This window comes from Microtus pennsylvanicus, chromosome 3 (assembly GCF_037038515.1).
Source record: "Microtus pennsylvanicus isolate mMicPen1 chromosome 3, mMicPen1.hap1, whole genome shotgun sequence".
In the NCBI taxonomy this organism is placed as follows: Eukaryota; Metazoa; Chordata; class Mammalia; order Rodentia; family Cricetidae; genus Microtus; species Microtus pennsylvanicus.
The window spans coordinates 60,317,429-60,336,949 of NC_134581.1; the positions used below are offsets into that span (position 1 = coordinate 60,317,429).

General features: G+C 45.9%; 1 protein-coding gene across 2 annotated transcripts in view; it reads left to right on the forward strand.

Annotated features, from left to right (window-relative positions):
• Positions 1 to 19,521, forward strand: part of Thsd4 (thrombospondin type 1 domain containing 4) — a 585,674-nt gene that overhangs the window by 119,240 nt on the left and 446,913 nt on the right. For both annotated transcript variants that reach the window (XM_075965642.1, XM_075965643.1), the window contains exon 5: positions 2,950 to 3,397. In XM_075965642.1, the coding sequence (XP_075821757.1) occupies positions 2,950 to 3,397 (448 nt within the window). The remainder of the gene's footprint in view (positions 1 to 2,949; positions 3,398 to 19,521) is intronic.

The window sequence follows — 19,521 nt, forward strand, 5'->3', positions numbered from 1 at the left end:
CCAGCAGCTGCTCTCTGCGGCCCACGAGCATCATTAAGCAGGCGTGGCTTCATCAGTGTGCGCTGAGTGAGTGACAGACAGCAGGCAGCCTGGGCACAGGCAAGCAGACCTTTACCGTGGGCCCCAGACACAGAGGGCTGTTTTTGTTTCACCACCATCGCTCTCTCGTTCTTCACTAACACCAGTCATTTCTGATCTTAATTTTTGACCCCTTTGTTTGGAGGTTCAGTTTAGTTCAGTTCTGTGACTTTGTTCCTCAAAGCTGTGGATCTATGGACCAGTGGCACGGACCCTCCTGGGGGATTGTCGGAAATGCAGGGTCTCAGGCTCCATCCCAGATCTCGCAAACTTAAGTGCACCCCTATGTGTGTGTGTGTGTATGTGTGTGTTTGTGTGCATGTACACTCACATGAAGAGGCCAGAGGTCAAAGTTAGCTGTCTTACTTAATCACATACCCCCTTACTTTTAGATAAAGTTTCTGCATGAACCTGGAGCTCACTGGGCCAGCTAGACTGGCTGGTCAGCAAGCCAGCTTTTTTGTTGGTACCTTGGGGGGACCAACTGAGCTTCTCATGCTTGTACATCAAGTACTTTACCAAGTGAGCTCCCTCTGCCCCCCAGAACCTGCATCTCAACAAGGTCCTAGGCACCAGCAATTGTGAGATGTTCTACCCCAGTTATCTGGGTTTCTCCATTACCTTCAGCTAGAGTCTACACTGAGCACTTACTTTGGGGCTAGATTTTCATTTTGGTAGGCTTTCAGAACTTAAAAAACATACACACTCCAAAATTCCTTCCTTTGCCTTCCTATGATGTCATTCATTTTACCTGGCCTGCCACAAGAAAGAAAGAGGCAAATTGGTTCCAAGTCCTATATGTATTCTAAGACTTACTTCTTAGTGGCATCTGTTAAAGCCTCCACCATTAACTGAGTCCCAAGTGTTGCCAAGATTAATTGAGAAATGCCTGAAGGTAAAATAAATACTGCTGCTTGGTTTAATTCAAAACCATATCAGCCAAGAATGGAGGTGCAATTAGTGATAAAGATGTTAATAATTAGTTGTGCTCTGTTAAGTTTTATATTCATGGTTATATAGAGTGGAGAAAGAATTTCCCCAGGAGGGCAAAAATCAATGTTTCACCTTGATTGCTATTTTAATGTGCTTATTTTAATGGGGCCATCCTGCAGAAACCCTTGGGCACATTTCCAGTTTTACATAAATGTAGAATTAATTATTATGGAAGCATATAATTTTAGAGTTGGAGCAACCTTGGCGGTCATTTAATCCAGTTTACTCATTCCTCAAATAAGAATTGAATTACTTAAGTCTTTCTGCAGAGTAGTGAATGCTGGGAGTCCCTCCTCTCAATGGCCAGGACACCTTCTTAGATCCCTCGGATATGTGTGTTTCCTGTTGCCTTTGAATTTCCCCCAGACACAATGAAGTAGATTATTTCTCAGCTTCTCACCCTGACCTGCATTCTGTTCTTGTTGCTTTTGGTTGTGAGGTTGGGGTCCTGGAACACTTGCCTGGTTCCCTTCTGGTCTTCTGCACCATTCCTAGCTCTGGGTTGTGTCCACAGTATTTGCATAACAAATTGCCATGTTCAGGGCTGGAGAGCCTTTCCTCTTGCAGAGGACCTGAGTTTAGTTCCCAGTGCCCCTATCTGGCAGTTTACAACTCCTTGTAACTGCAGCTCCAGAGGATCTGATGACCTCTTCTGCCCTCCCCACAAGAAAAATTAAAAGCTAATTAAGTAACTTGACAGGCAGTTCTGGGCCTGGCTCTGATTTCCCTTTGCAGCGCTGGTACTGAGAATGGAGACCAAGCCTCGTGCACGTGAAGGGTGTTCTCTACCAGTGAGAAGGTTGGGGACTTGTAAGGACTGACTGTCTTCCTACTAGTGGCATGAAATTGGACATGATGGGAGTATTTATACCCTAGAAGTTGGCAAATGCTTCAAATCAGTGCCTTTTGATGTCAAGAAATGCAGTTTAAACATTTATGGGCATAACCACTGCATGTGTGTTTTCACAAGGTCTCAGAAGGCAGCGCATCTTTACAAAGTCTAAAGACTCATGCCAGCATGAGGACAACTCATTGCGTAGCATAGGTCTCCTCAGGAATTGTGGGATGGTCGACAGTCGCTTAATCCCTGCTTATCTTTTAAGGTCAAGGCAAGTTAGGTCTCAAGACTATAGTAGAATGCCATGGTTTAGGCAAAGCTCCACCTACCCAAAAATGCTTTTAGGATCCGTACAGTCATGGAGATCATGAGAAATTCACAGTTGAGTGAGAAAAAAATTCATTATAAGGAAAAAAATGTGAATGGGAAAGTAACTGTTGCTGAAGCTGCAACTGTATCTTTACAGGTCTCAGGAATCCCTTAGCTTCCTAAGACCTGAAGAAATGCCCACAGTGCAGTGAGCTTACACTGACCACAGCCCAAGCGTCATGGTGCAGTGAGCTTACACTGACCACAGCCCAAGCGTCACGGTGCAGTGTGCTTACACTGACCACAGCTCAAGCATCGTGGTGCATTGTGCTTACACTGACCACGGACCAAGTGTCATGGTGCAGTGAGCTTACACTGACCACAGCCCAAGCGTCACGGTACAGTGAGCTTACACTTAGCCCAGCCCAAGCTTCACGGTGCAGTGAGCTTACACTGACCCCAGCCCAAGCTTCATGGTGCAGTGAGCTTACACTGACCACAGCCTAAGCATCATTTTGCAGTGGGCTTACACTGACCACCTCTTGTGATTTCAACTTGGTTTCTAATCTCTCACATTACCTGCAGGTCATCCAACCACTGATTTCTACCTCTGTTCTACGTAAGTCTCTAGGGAGCTTCTGTTCTGGCTTCCATGATGTCTATTCTGGGCTCTTGAGTCGCTATAGAAATTCACATGACTCTAATGGTCTTTGTTGTGTGCCTGTCTTTAGGAGCAGGACCCGAGGTCCCATCGGCCCTGGCAAGTACGGTTATGGGAAGGCTCCCTACATCTTACCACTGCAGACAGATACCACGCATACTCCGCAGAGGCTTCGGAGACAAAGACCTTCATCCCGACATTCCAGATCCCAGGAGGCTTCTGCTTCTAGGCAGGGCTACAGGCCACCAGCCCACCAGTTCTCCCACAGTGGACCTCTCTACCAAAGTGACAGCGGCCCTCGTTCTGGACTGCCGGCTTCTGAGGCCTCTATCTATCAGCTGCCTTTGACTCATGAGCAAAGCTATCCTGCAGCTCCGGGTCTCTACCACAGTCCGGAACTGAGCAGCAACGGTGGTGCCAGGCCCCAGGGCTCAGCTCAGGCCTTTCCCCAGCATCTGCGGTCTACAGCCATCTCGTGCATTGGGGCCTATCGGCAGTACAAACTGTGCAACACCGACGTGAGTACACAAACCTCAGTCTGGGCTTGCAGGCAGCTGTTTTCTTAATTTCTGGTCAGTTGACACCCAGTACATGGAAGATTGAGGGGGCCCAATCTCCTCTTTCTTTTCTTTCCATGTATTTACCCATATGTGTTGCTTGTGTGTGTGTGTGTGTGTGTGTGTATGTATGTATGTATATAAAGCTAATGCTTTAAAAAATTGTACATAACTGATAGAATCACATCAATAATCTTGTAATAGCAATATTATTAATTGTCTATTTCAGGATAACAACTTTGAAAGTATCAGTAGTATATGCCAAAGTGATTATATTTTGCACCTTCTTATGTGGTTGCACAGGTATGTTTAGGGCAGATGCCTGTGTCACATGCCTTGCTCATCCACTTTCTACCTTAATATTTATTTATTCTTTTCTTATTAAAGATTTATTTATTTTTATTTCTGTGTATGTGTATGGGCCTCTGTGAGTTTATATACATCATGTAGGTGCCAGAGCATATGGAGGCCAGAAAAGGACATCGGGTCCCTTGAAACCGGACAGCTGTGTGCTGTCTGATGTGGGTGCTGAGAACTGAACCCGAATCTTATGGAGAACCAGTATATACTCTTAGCTGCTGATTTGTCTCGCCAGCTCCTCATTTTTTGAGGCAAGAGCTTGTTGAATGTGAAGCTCACTGATTTGGCTATTCTAGCTCGCTAGCATGCCCCAAGGATCCTTCTGTTTCTGTCTCCCTAGAACTGGGATTACAAGCACACGTTACACACCCTTTTGTGGCCAGCACTTTACCAATGAGCCATATCCTTTGCCTCACCAACATCTCTTCTTTTCCTCATGAGTCTATGGCTGCCAAGGAAGTAGGTGTTTGGGGAGGCTCCTTGCTACTCCATAGAGTAAACACTTCAGGTGATGTACCACAAAGGAGAGAGTCGTGAGGTCATAAGAGTTTCATCTTAGGAGAGAAGCCAGGACAGCTGGGACAGTAGCCGCCTGCAGAGTGCCCTGGCCAGCAATTCCATTCTCACTTATCAGAGGATTTTCAAGGATCTTAAGAATTTAAATAGCTATCATGGTGTGGACAGTCTGAATACTCACTTTTATTAGTTCAATAAGTAGTTCCCGATCCCACCTTCTTCCTATATTGCAAGAACCTCTGCTCCTGTTAATAGCTCGCCTCAAGCCGGTCATTGCACGTGCTACTTCTCTGGCCTCCTTTAATCCTCTGTTTAGCTTGATGCATTCTCTGTCCTCCCCGTTCCACAGCTGCAAAGCAAGGGTCAGCAACTTGGGCAGACACCACAGCTACTGGGTAGGAAGGCAGGTGATTGTTACAAATCATGTCTGGCCGGCTGCGCAGCTCCTAACAGCAATGTCGAACCAGGAGAGAAGAGAGAGGAAGGAGGGGATGCGGGGAGGTTGAGCTTCTAAGCTGCTACAGTTTCCATTAATAATTTAATCTGCCTTAATACTCGTCGGTGGGTAACGGGACAGCTGGTACGTATTAGCTCCAATTTCCTCATTAAAAATCTATTTCCTGCTATGGAGTCCATAGAAGTGACTTAATTTGTGATCTTAATAATTCCTCCAAACGCCTGCCTTGCCTTTTAACCTGTTCCTCCATGGCGAGATTTCAGGGATTATTCGTTTCTATAAAGCTCTCATTTTTCTAAAGCCGTAGCCAGCCAGCCAGCCAGCCAAGTCACAGCGCCTTCCGTGCCATGGGAGATGAAAGCCCCATTGTCTTGTTGGGCTGAGGATGGAGCTCCGTGGTAGAGCGTTTGGCGAGCGTGCATGAGGCTCTGCATTTCATCTCCATAATGAAGAAAAAAAGTCAAATCTACTTTATTGTGTTGTTATGAGGATCAAATGAGGTGTTGTCTTTTAAAAATGTTTTCTGAATTGAAAAAGTAAGGAGTTGCTCGCCTACAGGATCAGATGTGGCTCTTGTTTGGAATACACACGGCTGTTCTATTAAAACGAAATAAATTCTTTGGTAGAGTAGAACATAGTCTACCATTGACAAGTACATTTTGTAATTTTAAGATCAAAGTGAATCATAAGGAGGAAGGAAAAGACAGGGGACCCTGGGAATAAATGCAAGCCATCATCACTTAGCCCTTCTCTCATCTGGCCTGCATTCTTTTTTTTAAAAAAAATATGTGTGTATGAGGGAGAGAGACAGAGACAGAGAGGGGGGGTGTATGTTATATGTGTGAGACAGAGACACACACATACAGAGAGGGGGTGTATATTATATGTGTGAGGCAGAGACACACACAGAGACACAGAGAGAGGGTGTCTGTTATATGCATGTGAGTACTTGAAGCCAGGAGAGGGTGTCAGATCCCCTGGAGCTGGAGTTACAGGCATTAGTGAGTCATTTGAAGTAGGTCATTTGAATCTGAACTTGGGGGCCTTTGGAAGAACAAGTGACCTTGGCCCGTGAGCCATCTCACCAGCCCCACACATATTAATATATTATCCAATTACTGTTTGCAAAATAGGGAGCTAGGGCCAGGTGTGGTAACATGTGTCTTTAATCCCAGCACTTGGGAGGCAGAGTCAGGCTCATCTCCAAGAGATGGAGACCTGCCTGGTCTACATAGTGAGGGCTATATAGAAAGACCATGTCTCCAAAAGCCATACCAAAACCAAGCAAACAAACAAAACAGACTTAGGAATGATACAGAGAACCAGAAGTGAGCCAGTCACCTCTCTGGTCCCTTGACCCCTTGACTTGCATTCTTAAAGCAGACACTCTGCTTGCTCTCAGTAGAAAGAAACCATGGCTTTCCTGGGAGCCAGAGTAAATCCATTGAAGAGACTGAGTGCAGAGAGAGATTTACCTGAGTTCATTCATGATGTTACCTGATTTGGTGTGTGTGGTGGTGGTGGTGGGGGGTATGTCACACAGGTTAGCTGTGAATTCACTGGGTGCAGAGGATGCTCTTGGGCTCTGCTGAGACTGCAGGCGTACACCACCACACCCGGTGTTCTGGACATTTTAATAGTAGGAAATAGTTAGGTCTCCAGTACAGGACAAAATCAACTGTCCTGTACCTTATAGGTTTCATTCCATAATTTTATTGTGACACTTTGCACAGTGCATACCACTGTCCAGGTCACACACCCTGCCTGCCTTTATGGGGAGATAGTGTCTCTCCCATGCGTCCTGATATCGCCTGTATTCTTTTAATAAGGTCTGAACTTCTTGTAACTTGCACCACAACCCATGAATACTTAAAAACTTCCCTTTTTAGGAGTCTCCAAAGGCCATCTCTGAGTATGATGATCTCCTGGGAGGTTCTACAAGATTCAGGATACAGTTATACTTGTAACTTCTTACAGTGAGAATAAACAAGGAAAACCTGGAAAAGAGAAACACAAGGGACCAAGTCCAAAGACAGCCAGGCACTGGGTCCCAAGAGCCCTCTCCTTTGGAATCTCAGCATGGGTCCTCTATTGGTGAATTGTTTTTTTTTGTTGTTTTTTTAAATATTTATTTAGTATGTATACAATATTCTGTCTGTATGCCTGAAGGCCGGAAGAGGGCGCCAGACCTCTTTATAGATGGTTGTGAGCCAACATGTGGTTGCTGGGAATTGAACTCAGGACCTTTGGAAGAGCAGGCAATGCTCTTAACCACTGAGCCATCTCTCCAGCCCCTGGTGAATTGTTGAGAAAGGTGAATTTTCTGCTAGAGATACATTTCTCTATACTAAAGCTTTTGGGGGGATTTGGTCATGCAGCCATTCTCTGCCTCATTACAAAATTCTAGACTTGCAAAGGAAAGCAGGCGTTCTGCATAGACTAGATTGTTTATACAAAGACTGGAATCCTGGTGGCTATGCTTGCCCTTAGAGGTTGAAGAGAACAGTCCTGAAGTCTGCACTCCGAGACTTCAGCCCCCACCCAACTTTGCAAACAGACTTTTCTAAGGAGAGCAATCTCAAACATTCTAGCATCCTAGCGCCAATGATGTCAAGTAGACCTCTCCATGCCCTCCTCTTCCTGATGCCCATGAAGAGATGACATGCACCCCTAAATTATGCAGGTCTTCTACTCCAAGAGGAAAAAGCCAAGGACAATATTATAGAAAGCGTTACCAAAACTAACAAAGAATGCAGGCTAATACCTAGGTCTTTCCCAAAGATTAAAAAGCTCACATGCACCTTCAGTTCTCTTCTGGGCAGTGTCGGGGAGAAGAGAAAGATGGGGATGCAGTCAAGTGCAGGCTGCAAGCACGGTTCTCAACTCCATCCTTAAACCTGTGTTCAGCCTGTCTTCAGCCCCCCCCCCATTTCTAAGTTTCTTACGACAAGGGGTCAATTTTGAGATGTACGGTGCTGACTATGAGAAGGTCAGATTAGGGGCAAATATTTTGCAGACTTATATAAATCAGAACCCTGACTCTTCTCTGTTCATGGCTCTTCCATCTACAGCATAATGGTCTAAAGCAGCAGATCTCAACCTTCCTAATGCTGAGACTCTGTAATACAGTACTGTTCCTCAAGTTGTGGCAACCACCTAATCAGAAAGTTATTTTTTGTTGCTTCTTCATAAGTGTAATTTTGTTACTGTTGTGAACTGTAATGTAACTATTTCTGAAGATAAAGGTTTGTTGGGAGTCTCGACCAGTAGGTTGAGAACCGCTGGTCTAAAGCTCTTTGGGGAAAGTCCTGCTTGCAGGTACTTGTCTGGCATTGTATATGGTGCAAGAATATGTGGCCAGCAGGGAGAATCCTGGGAACACAGAGTGGGAGCCCTGGGTTGGGGAAGACTCTACTGAGTAGGAGACAGTTAAGCTAGCTTTATAAAGATGACCAGCAAAGACCAGAAAGAGCCTGTGGGAACAAAGAAAGGCTTAGCCAGGGACAGGAAGGAGCAGGTAGGATGTGTCAGGATCGATCGTAGGCACCTGCCAGCTGGTGGGGATTTGCCTTCTTTTCTCCACCCGCCTCCTTCCTACTATGAATGATCAGAAGCCTTTAATAAGAATGTATCTTTTTTAAAACATATTTATTTATTTATTATGTATACAATATTCTGTCTGTGTGAATGTCTGCAGGACAGAAGAGGGCACCAGACCTCATTCCAGATGGTTGTGAGCCACCATGTGGTTACTGGGAATTGAACTCAAAACCTTTGGAAGAGCAGGCAATGCTCTTAACCACTGAGCCATCTCTCCAGCCCCCTAATTTATTTATTTCTTAAGGATTTCTGCCTCCTCCCCGCCACTGCCTCCCATTTCCCTCCCCCTCCCCCGATCAAGTCCCTCTCCCTCATCAGCTCAAAGAGCAATCAGGGTTCCCTAACCTGTGGGAAGTCCAAGGACCCCCCACCTCCATCCAGGTTTAGTAAGGTGAGCATCCAAACTGCCTAGGCTAAGAATGTATCTTTTAACAGATCAAAATCTACCAACATGCTGTGGGCTTTGCTTGACTTTTTAGACACATGGGAAACATTTCATGTAGCGTGAAAGTCAGAAGCAGCTTCAAGTGCTGTGCATGCCGGGGAGAAGGAGGTGGGAGGAGTCTGAATCCGAGGCCATTTAAACTGCTCACTAGAGGTGCCTAGAGACCCTGTAGGGGGTTTATTGTTTAATTTATTTTGTTTTATTTTTGTTGTTGTTTGTTTTTCTTTAAAGCAAGCAAGTACCTGTCTGGTTTAATTGGAGAGGAGGAAGTAGAGGCAATATGGGATAGTACCTACAAAGGTGGCTTTGCAGGTCAAGCTAACATGGGTATTGGGATGAGTATCCTTGGCTTAAAGAGCCACTTTAACTCTCTGAAGTCTCCCATAAATTGCAAAGCATAATACTCTCTGTGTCGTAGGCTTACATGAGGTTCCCATGTGTATGGAAAGGTCAAACCCAGCTGCAGGCATTAAATTACTGAACCACACCCCTGCCCGTATGTAAGTGGACAGGTTGAAATCTCCAGACGTTGGTCTAGGCCTGAGTGGAGTCAGCAAGATGGTGGAGTATCTGGGTGCAGCTCAGGAACCTCTGTGGAAAATGGGAAACCTTCTTCCCAAAGATCCAAGGCTTCCCCGGCAAGTTTGTCTTCAGAAGAAAAGAGCCCACACAGAGGCATCTCCAATTCATCGGCTGCCTGGCACCTTGCCGGCTGTGGCTAAGACCAGACAGTCTGGTCAACAATCATGCACCCAGGATCTTGTTCAGACCTTAGAGCAGGGGTTCCCACCCTTCCTAACACTGTGACCCTTTAACACAGTTCCTCATGTTATGGTGACCCCCAACCATAACATAATTTTTGTTGCCACTTCATAACTGTAATTTTGCTACTGTTTTGAAATGTAAACATCTGTGTTTTCTGGGGGTCTTAGCGACCCCTGTAAAGAGGTTGTTTGACCCCCACAAGGATCATGACCCAGAAGTTGAGAATCACCACCCTAGACGTAAAAGCTAGGGTTTTATGTTTTTCTTTCTGTTTTTGTTTTTTGTTTTTTTCCTTAGGAATACTGTCAGAAAAGGAGACACCAAACCTCTGGTGCCTTAGAATATAAAGTTACAAAGTCTTTTCTACCATCTGCTTCTGGGTCTCTGTTAGTATTTGCTAAATATATCAACCAACCAAGATGTCTGTGACTAAGGTGTCTGTCTCTCCCCAGCTTCTTCCCTTAGGGCCACTGAACTCACTGAATTCTCTTCAGGGATCAGACTGATGCCATGTTCCCTCCAGAGGAGGTGGACTGTAGAGTCATGTGGTTCCACAAAGGTACCAGGTTATGAGTGGCAAGGGCCTCGGCCGTCAAGGAGCCATCTGGAGCTTAGTCTTAACATCTTGAGTCACTTAATGTGTTGAGGGGAAAGATGCCTGAGGCTAGAAGGTGGGTTCCCCAAGCACAGACAGCAGGAACTCTGTGGCTGCAGATTTCCCTGGGGTGGGGCTGGTTTATCTGTTTGGGGTTGGTTGTTTCTGTCTTAGAGTGGGTGAAAATGGAAGGAAGATGTTAGCTAAACAGTTCTCAGGGCAGCTGAACTTGGTCTCTGCAGGCAGATGTGATTCTGTCCTGCGTCTAGGCTGACAGTGAAGGAACAGGAGCCAAAAGTCAGTTTGCTGACTGCTGTTTGATGGAGGAATTTAGAAATGGTCCAAGTAGGATTTGGTGTACATCCATCTAAAGTTTGAAAGCCTGCAGGAAATCATGGGGCCAGTGACTAGATGGACTGGCCACCCGATAGTGCTCCTTTAGCTGAGAAATGAGTACTGGTGTAGGTACTTTTGGCAATTCTGTTTTCTATTCAGGGGTGTTGGAATTTCTATGGTAATTTTTATAGACTTACATATATAATATATATGTATATATATATGTTTATATGTATATATACACACGTGCACACGAGTTATATATATGAGTTGTACACACATATGTGCTATTTACAGTCAACACTTTACATGCTTAAAAAATATGGTACAGGCTTGATAAAATGGTTCAGCAGTAAAGGCAGTTGGCACTCTAATGATGTGAGTTTGGGTCTGAGGATCCATATGGTGGAATAGGAGAGTTTACACGCTCAAGATGTCCTCTGACCTCCATATGTTTGTCCTGGCCTGTGCATGTGTGTGCTTGTGCATACATACACACCAGGGTGGTGGTGGGGAAGATGTTTGTGTGCACAAGCATGCACACAAACTAAATAAAATATAGTAGTGTTTTTAAAGTGACAATGACTGTAACTGCTTTAAGATAAAGCTGTATAAATAGCAACGTTGTGATGCTAGAGATGGGTGTATCTGGCTCCAAAGACAGCAATCAGTCATTTAAAAGGTGCAGTTCCTAGGTCGTAGAAATGGCTTAGTCTGTAAAGAGCTTAAGGACCTGAATGTGATCCCCAGAAGAGCCTAGATAAAAAGCTTGTCTTTGAGGTGTGTACTTGTAATCCCAGCCCTGGGAGATGATTTCCTGGGGTTGGGTGGCCAACCAAGCTGGCCTAATCAGTGTGAGCAACACCAGTAAGACACACTGTCTCCAAAGGGGCGGGGGGGGGGGAAGCTGGATAGCACCTGATAGACAGTACCTGAGCCTGGCTCCCACACAAATGGCACAGAGAGAGAGAGAGAGAGAGAGAGAGAGAGAGAGAGAGAGAGAGAGAGATCCTGTGCCTGTGTGTTTCGCTCTATATCAACTTCCGGCCTTTCCCCATCCCCTCTGAGAAAGAGAGAAATCACACACACACACACAAACACACACACACGCACGCACGGACGCACGCACACGCACGCACACACACACACACACACACACACTGTCGCTTCTGCCGCCACACTTGTATTCTCAGTCATAGTTTTGGCTGCATCCAGTAGGTTGATTTCTGTTTTAAAAATCTATCACCATTAAGAAGGATCAGTGGACTCTTTGCTTTTCTAGATTAGATACCGAGTGCCCTGCTGGCTAAACGCCCCTTCCCTTGTCCCTTCCCCATACTGGTCAGGAGCCTTTATGAATCTTTCTTGAGTTGCCTGTGTGGTCCCTGCGAGGAACTGGGGGTGTCCTGTGAACCACAACACCTGCACAGTGACTTTGCTATGGAGTAGAAGTTCATATTTTACCAGGCAGGCAGAAGGAAGTGAGGAAGCCACCCTCGTTAGTGGAATTCCTGATGTCACCACCAGGAAGTTTAAGTTCTTTAGGACGATTTACATTTTGCATGTTTGAATAAATGTATTCTTTGTCAACAAGTCAGCAAAGGGCATTCTTTAAAAACCGTTCCTATAGGTATAGACACTTACAGATAACGTAAAGAATCAGAAACACATAAACCCATGAATGGTCTGAGATAGGACCTAAGTTTTTGTGTATGTATGTGCAGTGCAGAGAACTTAAAAATAGAGGATTCTGGCTGGGGATGCGGCATCAATGGAAGAGTGCTTGCCTATCACACACAAGGCTGTGTGTTTGGTACCCAGGACCACATAGAGCAGATGTGTAGGAGCCTGTCCTCTCGGCACTAGGGAGTAGAGGTGGGAAGGACAGAAGCCCAGGGTCATCCATATAATGAGTTCAAAGCCAGCTGGGTTACTTGAGACCTTGTCTTTAAAAAAAGAAAAGAAAATATTCTTCTGTTAGCGGATGAATTTAGTTACATTGACGTACTTTCGGACTTTGACCTATGTCTTGGAATAAGAAGAAAACTTTTCTTCTGGGGGAACATTATGAGCTTCTTCTCTAGGATGAAAAATGATGCACTTGGGAATTAAGAAGAATTCAGGTTATAAATGCCTTGACTTCAGACAAACCATTTCACTGACCAGAGAATTATGGGAGTGGTGGGAGGTGGCGTGGGACCTTCTGAAGGGTGGAGCTGGTCCTGTGTGGCTGGAGAAAGGAGATGGTACACATACACACACACACACACACACACACACACACACACACACACACACAACACACACACGGAACTGGGAAGACATTTTGGTCTGTGGATCTTTGTTCTTCAGATGAAGGATAAATCCCATTTTCCAGCTAGGAGAGAACAAGTAGGAGAATGTTTGCCAAAAGTGCCAGCCTTCCAGTTGCTCACGCATAGGTTTGCAGCGTTGGATTTGTCTCTGGTGTATTCCGCTAAGCTCCCATTCTCTGAGCAGTGCTATGAGCTGGCAGCTTTGATGCATACTAAGCCTTACTCAGTTCTCTGGAGATTAGGTGTAGGCAGGGATGCATGCAAAGTTTGCCATTCCTTGTAATAATTTAGCCCATGAGAAGCTAAGGTGGTGTGTGTGTGTGTGTGTGTGTGTGTGTGTGTGTGTATGTATGCAGGCATGTGCCCACATGAGTGCTTGTGTGTGGGGAGGTCAACTTTGGGTATCTTTCCTCAAACCTTTCTCCTCTACATCCCCCCACTTTGCTTTGAGACAGGTTCTCAATGGCTGTTCTGCCAGTGAGCTTCAAGGCTGTTCTTCAGTCCCTTTGTCCCATGTCTCTGTCCCTTTAGTCTAGGGGTTTATAAGAATGCTCATTACTCTAGCTTTTCATAGGAGTTCTGGGGGTTCCCAGAGGATCTCGAACTTGGGTCCTCATGCTTCCTTGGCAAGCACTTTTCTGACAGCCATATCCTTGGTCCCCCAAGGAAGGGTTTTACCTAAGCCATACAGCGGTTATTGACTTGCAGGCCACCATCTGTTCTCCAAGGATGTCTGGCCACCTGACCTCAATAAGCTAAATAAAAGAGCCATGTTGAAAATGGAAAAATGCACCTACATGGGGAAGAAAGAGATCCAGTGGAACCCCCAAGTCACTCTTCCTCTTGGGGTACTGAAGTGAGAACAAAGTTTAAACAGAGGACCAAGGATATAATATACATTGTACATCTAAGCAGTCCAGCCAAGGTGTGGTCCCGCCCACCAGCGACCCATCACTATCCTGGTCCTGCCCACCAGTACCCATCACTATCTTGGCTGCAGTTTCACCCTGTAGGGTGGGCTGTTAGAACCTTGTGAAGGGCCTTTCCCGGAGACACATTCTCCTCTCATGGGTGCCTTTTCCTCACCCCCAGCATCACATTCCCAGGGTGTGTGTGGGGTCTCATTTCTTTTGGAATCCTGTGTTTCAACAGTCTAATAGTTAGACTGAGGGATGTAAGTGTCTCTGTAGAATGTCTTCATTTCCGCCAGCCTCTTTCTCATGAAAGCACGGGAACATTTCTAGATATCTTTTTTAGATGCCTTCAGGGGAGAAGTTAAATGTGCCCTCTGTTGCCATGGTAGCTGATCTTTTGATTGAATCCAGAATAACTTCAAGGATTAAAAAAAAATACATATCTGACCCAGGCACATCCAAGGTCAAGTTTCTTGGCACGATCTTCACTGGGTACAGTCCTCATCTCCTCAAGAGAACAAAGGAACTTAGTTACCAAAGGTGAGTGTTGGATCACTGATGGTGGCCGCTGAACAGTGGAATTAGGCACTCAAAGTTGTCAACTCCGATTAACCAGGGTCACTAGAAATGCAGCCAGAATTTCCATGATTCTCTGTGTGAGTCATAGCATCCCCTGGCACTCGTGAGACAGAATTTTGGATAGGGCACACTGCTTTATAAGGATGTAGTTCACACTGAAGTGGATCCTCATTTTTCTTCCAGTAAGGTTCCAGTGGAAACATCCCTCCCTCTCTGGGGCAGACTGGGCCGTTTGAGGGGAGGCTGTTTCTCCAGGGGCATTCCATGGCTGTCAGGCTCCAGCCTTTGTTGGTTCCATCCTGAATAACCATATTCTCTTTCTATGAGGTTTCCTACCCCACCCAGCACCACAAGTTTTCTGTCCTGAAGACTCTGAATCTGTATCCCCTGGGCTAGGTTCAGTTCCCTGTAGGGACCCTGCCCAAAGCCGTTCACAGTTTAACAGAGAGATAGATGGTTACTGACATGGTTAAGGGTGATTCGGCCAATGACATCAGGAAGCAGCCAACTTAAAAGTCTAACAAATGTACAGCTATCTGTAACCTGGAAGTTTTAGCTTCACAAAGTCTCTAAAATGGAGAGATTATATGCTGATGCTAGGAGACAAATACAACAGATGTAATCTACAAAAGACACGAGACAGGATTTCCCTGCCCTGCTTGGTGTCGTCCTCACTCCTTAGGGCTGCAGCAGCTGCTTTACCAAGGCTCTGTGGCTCGGGCTGACTTAGGCTTCTACAGCTGTCCCTGTGGTAGTCAGCTCTGGAATTAGGTGTGGGTGCCAGTACTTGAGTCTCTCTCTGTCTCTCTGTGTGTCTCTCTCTCTGTCTCTCTGTCTCTCAATAATGGGATTGAACTCGATTTATTTATTTGTTTGTTTGTTTATTATCTACACAGTGTTCTGCCTGCACATCAGAAGAGAGCTCCAGATTTCCTTACAGACAGTTGTGAGCCACCATGTGGTTGCTGGGAATTGAACCTGGGACCTCTCCTAACTTCTGAGCCATTTCTCCAGCCTGAACTCAGTTTTCTTTTTTAAATAATGTTTTTATTTTTTGCACTGAGAGTTTCATACAATGATCATTATTCTTTCCCCCCCGGATCCTCTTCCATCTTCCTACCCACCCACCGCCTGCCTCTCGAACCAGTGAGTTGATTTGTGTTGGCTAACTTCTGCTGAGCGTGGGCCCTGCCCTTGGAGTGTGGTTGATGTAGCAGGTATCACTTCAACAAAGAAACTGACTTTCCCTCTTCCAGCACCAATCACTTGTCAATAGCTCCTTGGCTAGGGGTGGAGCTCCATGTCCGGTTCCCTTCCTCCAGGCTGTCTGGACTGACCTTGTGTGTGCTGTCAGGGTTGAACTTGTGTGTGCTGTCAGGGTTGAACTTGGCATGCTGTCAGGGTCACTGGGAATCTACGTGTGTATCATCCCTTTATGTCCAGAAAAAGTTGTTTCCTTGAAGTCATTCATTCTTCTCTCGCTCTTAAAATCTCCCCACCCTCTTCCTCATAGCTTCCTGAGCTTTGAGGGGAGGAAAGTGATATAGACATCCCATTTAGGGCTATGAATTTTGTCTTCATGCCTGCAGAGCAAGCACATAACCAAATAAGCTATCACCCCAGCCCCAAGAAGCAATATGCTAACAAATTGGTTCTTCCTCTCCGAGACAGTGCTGAGGACTGCTACAGGGTCATCCATCCTCCCTCCCTTTCTCCCCCCCTTTTTCCCCGGCTCCCTGTCTCCTCTCCCTCCCTTCCTTTTCCCTTTTTTTGAAGATAGTTTTTCTCACATATTATATCCTGAGTATGTTTTCTCTTCCCTCTTCTCCTCCCCATTCCTCTCCACCTCCCTTCCCATCTGGATCCAGTCCCTTTCTGTCTCTCGTTGGAAAACAAATAGACTTCTGAGGAACAATAATAAAATATAATATAGGTATATTCCCAAGAGTGGTATAGCTGGATCTTGAAGAATTGCCACACTGGTTTCCATAGTAGCTGCACACATTTGCAGGTCCCTCTGTGACACACCTCCTCCAAGGCCATACTTCCTAACCCTCTCCAAACAATTCCACCTACTGGAGAGGGAGTATTCAAATATAAGAGCCTCTAAAAGCCTTCTCATTCAAACCACAGTTCTGTTCATAGAGAGGTATGAAGCAGACTCTCTATGGTCTGTGACCTTCAGTTTTGACATGTGCTGCCAGGTTGATGAAGGTGGCTTCTAGCCAGAGCCTCACCGTGGAGCAGCTCGGCTTCATGCAGGTGTGCTTATTCACGAGTCACAACATTTGGCCCTTTGGTACTGGTCTGTTTCTGTGGGGAAAACCTGCAGGGCAGTGACTGGTGTGGCTGTGGTCAGTCTCTGGGCCCTGCCTCTGTGTCCTGTGGGATCTCAGGCAAGGTATGCCACTCTCTGACCTCAGTGTTCACACCTGTAGGTTAAAAGGCTTTAGGTTAACTCTCTGCAGATCCACACTTCTGGGTTAATTGATCTGGAGCGAGACTGGGGTGGGTGTGGCTCTTTATTGCTGCTGTACACGGGGGGGGGGGGGGGGGGGTGTTCACCAGTGAGCCAGATCAGGCAGAATTAAAAAAGTAAAAGAACAGGTGACTCCCAGGTGAGTTCTCCAGTCCCAGAGATGGAAGCAGGAGAAGTCACAGGCCCAAACTGAAGCAGGACAATTATGCACCCTGTAGGAGAGGATGATGGTGTGTCCTCTACAAGCTGGGCTTGTGGCCAAGTGTGGTCAAAAGCTGACTGGCCGCTGACAACTTCAGGGGAGAGGCTGCCGCAGCCGCAGGAGTGCAGAACTGGACTTTTCTTTCTTGTTTTCTTTCTTGGAGATTCTCTGAGAGGGTGGGGTTTGGAGGGAGGAGTGGGCTTTCTGAATCAAGCAGGAGTGAGCTGGAGGGCCCAGCTGGACAGTTTTCTCCTTCCCTGTGCGGGTCCCAGAGGTCGAGCTTATGCTGCTAGACTTGGTGGCAAGTGCCTTTGCCCTCTGAGTCACCTCAGCCCAAGAAGTTGTGTTTTGTTTGGTTTTGTTTTCTCCCAAAAATTTGGGGACTGGTGCCGGGATGGTGACTTTTCCAAGTCACTGAACTAATCACTTGCTAACATACTTGACTCTGGAAAGGGACAACATCTTGTCCTGAGTCTCATCTGGGCATGGTGGCGCTGGCCTGCAATCCCAGCATTTGGGAGATGAAAGCAAGAGAGTTTAAGGATAGCCTGGGCTACAATGCCTACCATGAGGCTAACATGGGCTATGTAAGACCTCGTCTCAAAGATGAAATCAATCTTTTCCTGAGGACAGCTGCTATCGTTGGGAGCATATGCGTGTCTGTAGTCAGGGCGGCCAGCAGGTAGGCTTCTAGAGCCCCAGGAGATGGGCTACTCCCACCTATTAGTCCCTCGTGGGTTGTAAGAGCTCAGCCTCCACTCCCTGCCCACCCACTGAGTCCTTCCCATTCTGCCTCAAACAGAGTCTTGTTGAATATGGTTTGCAGCAGGCCAAGCAGGTTGTGGCTACCCTGCAGCGGGGAACCAGCAGGCTCCCTCCACTATCCCCTACCAAGCAGGGAATGACCTTCTCCTGCTGGGTCTCATTCCTCCCTTTGTTCTTTCGTCTTCCAGAAGATTTTATGCTTCTGATGACATACAGCAGAATTCTTTATAAACCCTTGAGGATTTTGAACTATTAGCAGTTTATTACAGAAAGTACTATGCACAGTGTTTTGTAATGTTTAAGAGGCCAGGGGAATCCTTTCTCTTCTCTTCTGTTACACACACACACACACACCCCACAGAGACACTTACATACACATACACACATATATACAAATATGCACATACATACATTACACGTGTATACACACAGAGATACATACATATACAATATGCACACTCCACACACATGCATACTCTATACACACACATAGACATAGACATACACATCCCATAACATATATGTACACACACCAAAATGGTGTAGCTAGGTTTTGAAATTACAGATAGCACTTTACCACCAGTATAATTTAGTGGTTCTGATCTTTTACGTCTATTTTGCATCACACACTGCTGTGTTTGCCATTTACAAATTAGATAGAAATAACGCCATATACAACTGTCTGTTTCCTTTGGGTGTCAGAGTCTCGTGGATACACTTGATAAGATCCAGGTTTCACAGACCTCACCCTAAAGTTGTGAGGTCAAAATCACTTGGGGAGGGCTCCAGAGAGCAAGATCACTGGGTGATTTTCCTGGTGCTTTGAAGGGTAGACAGAATTCAGACAAGAAAAGATCGAGAGAAGAAAGAAGAGCAGAGCATGTGGTGGGCACCGCCCTGTCTAGATTGAAACCTAGGCTCCTCCCAAGCTCCACGTCACCTCTGTGCCTCAGTTGGTCCATCCATGAAATAATCAATCTATGAGACTCTGACATTTACCTATTAGTGACTGAGGATTGAATGAGTGGCATGTGAAATATATTTGAAGAGGGCCTGGCCAATGGCTCTGGATGTGTTAGCTGTGACATTGCCCCATGCCAGATGAAGAACATGCACAAGGATTGACTTTACGAGAGAGGTAATCACACTTAGTGGTTCAAAGCTGAAGGCTCGGCAAGTGGTTTGTAAGAAATTAACCTGGGAGGTTTTTGCTTTGTTTAAAGAAAAGAAAAGAAACATTATCATTCTCACGATGGTTCTAATCTGCAGTGAGGCCTGAAGATCTGCATTAGATTAGTCTTAAATTTTTATCACATGTGTATGCGTGTGCACATGTGCAGGTATGTGCATGGGTATGCGGAGGCCAGAGGTAGTGTCTGCTGGCCACCTCTGTTGCTGTTCACCTTATCTTTTTAAGCATGTTTTATTTTTGATAATTAACTGCAGCATCTCTCCCTTTCCTTCCCTCCCTCCAAACCCTCCCATACACTCTTCCCCACTCTCCTCCAAATTAATGACCTCTTTTTATCACAAACTGTTATTGCATGCATACATACATACATATTGGTAAATATAACCTATAAAGTTCATATAATGTTACTTGTATGTATATTTCAGGGCTGACCATTTGGCACTAGACAGCCAATTGGTGTGCTGCCTGGGGAAGACCGCCTCTCTCACTCCCAGCTTTCCTCAGTTGCCTTAAGTCCTTTGGGTAGGGTTGAGACTCACAGGCTTTCCCTGTCTGGTCTGGCATG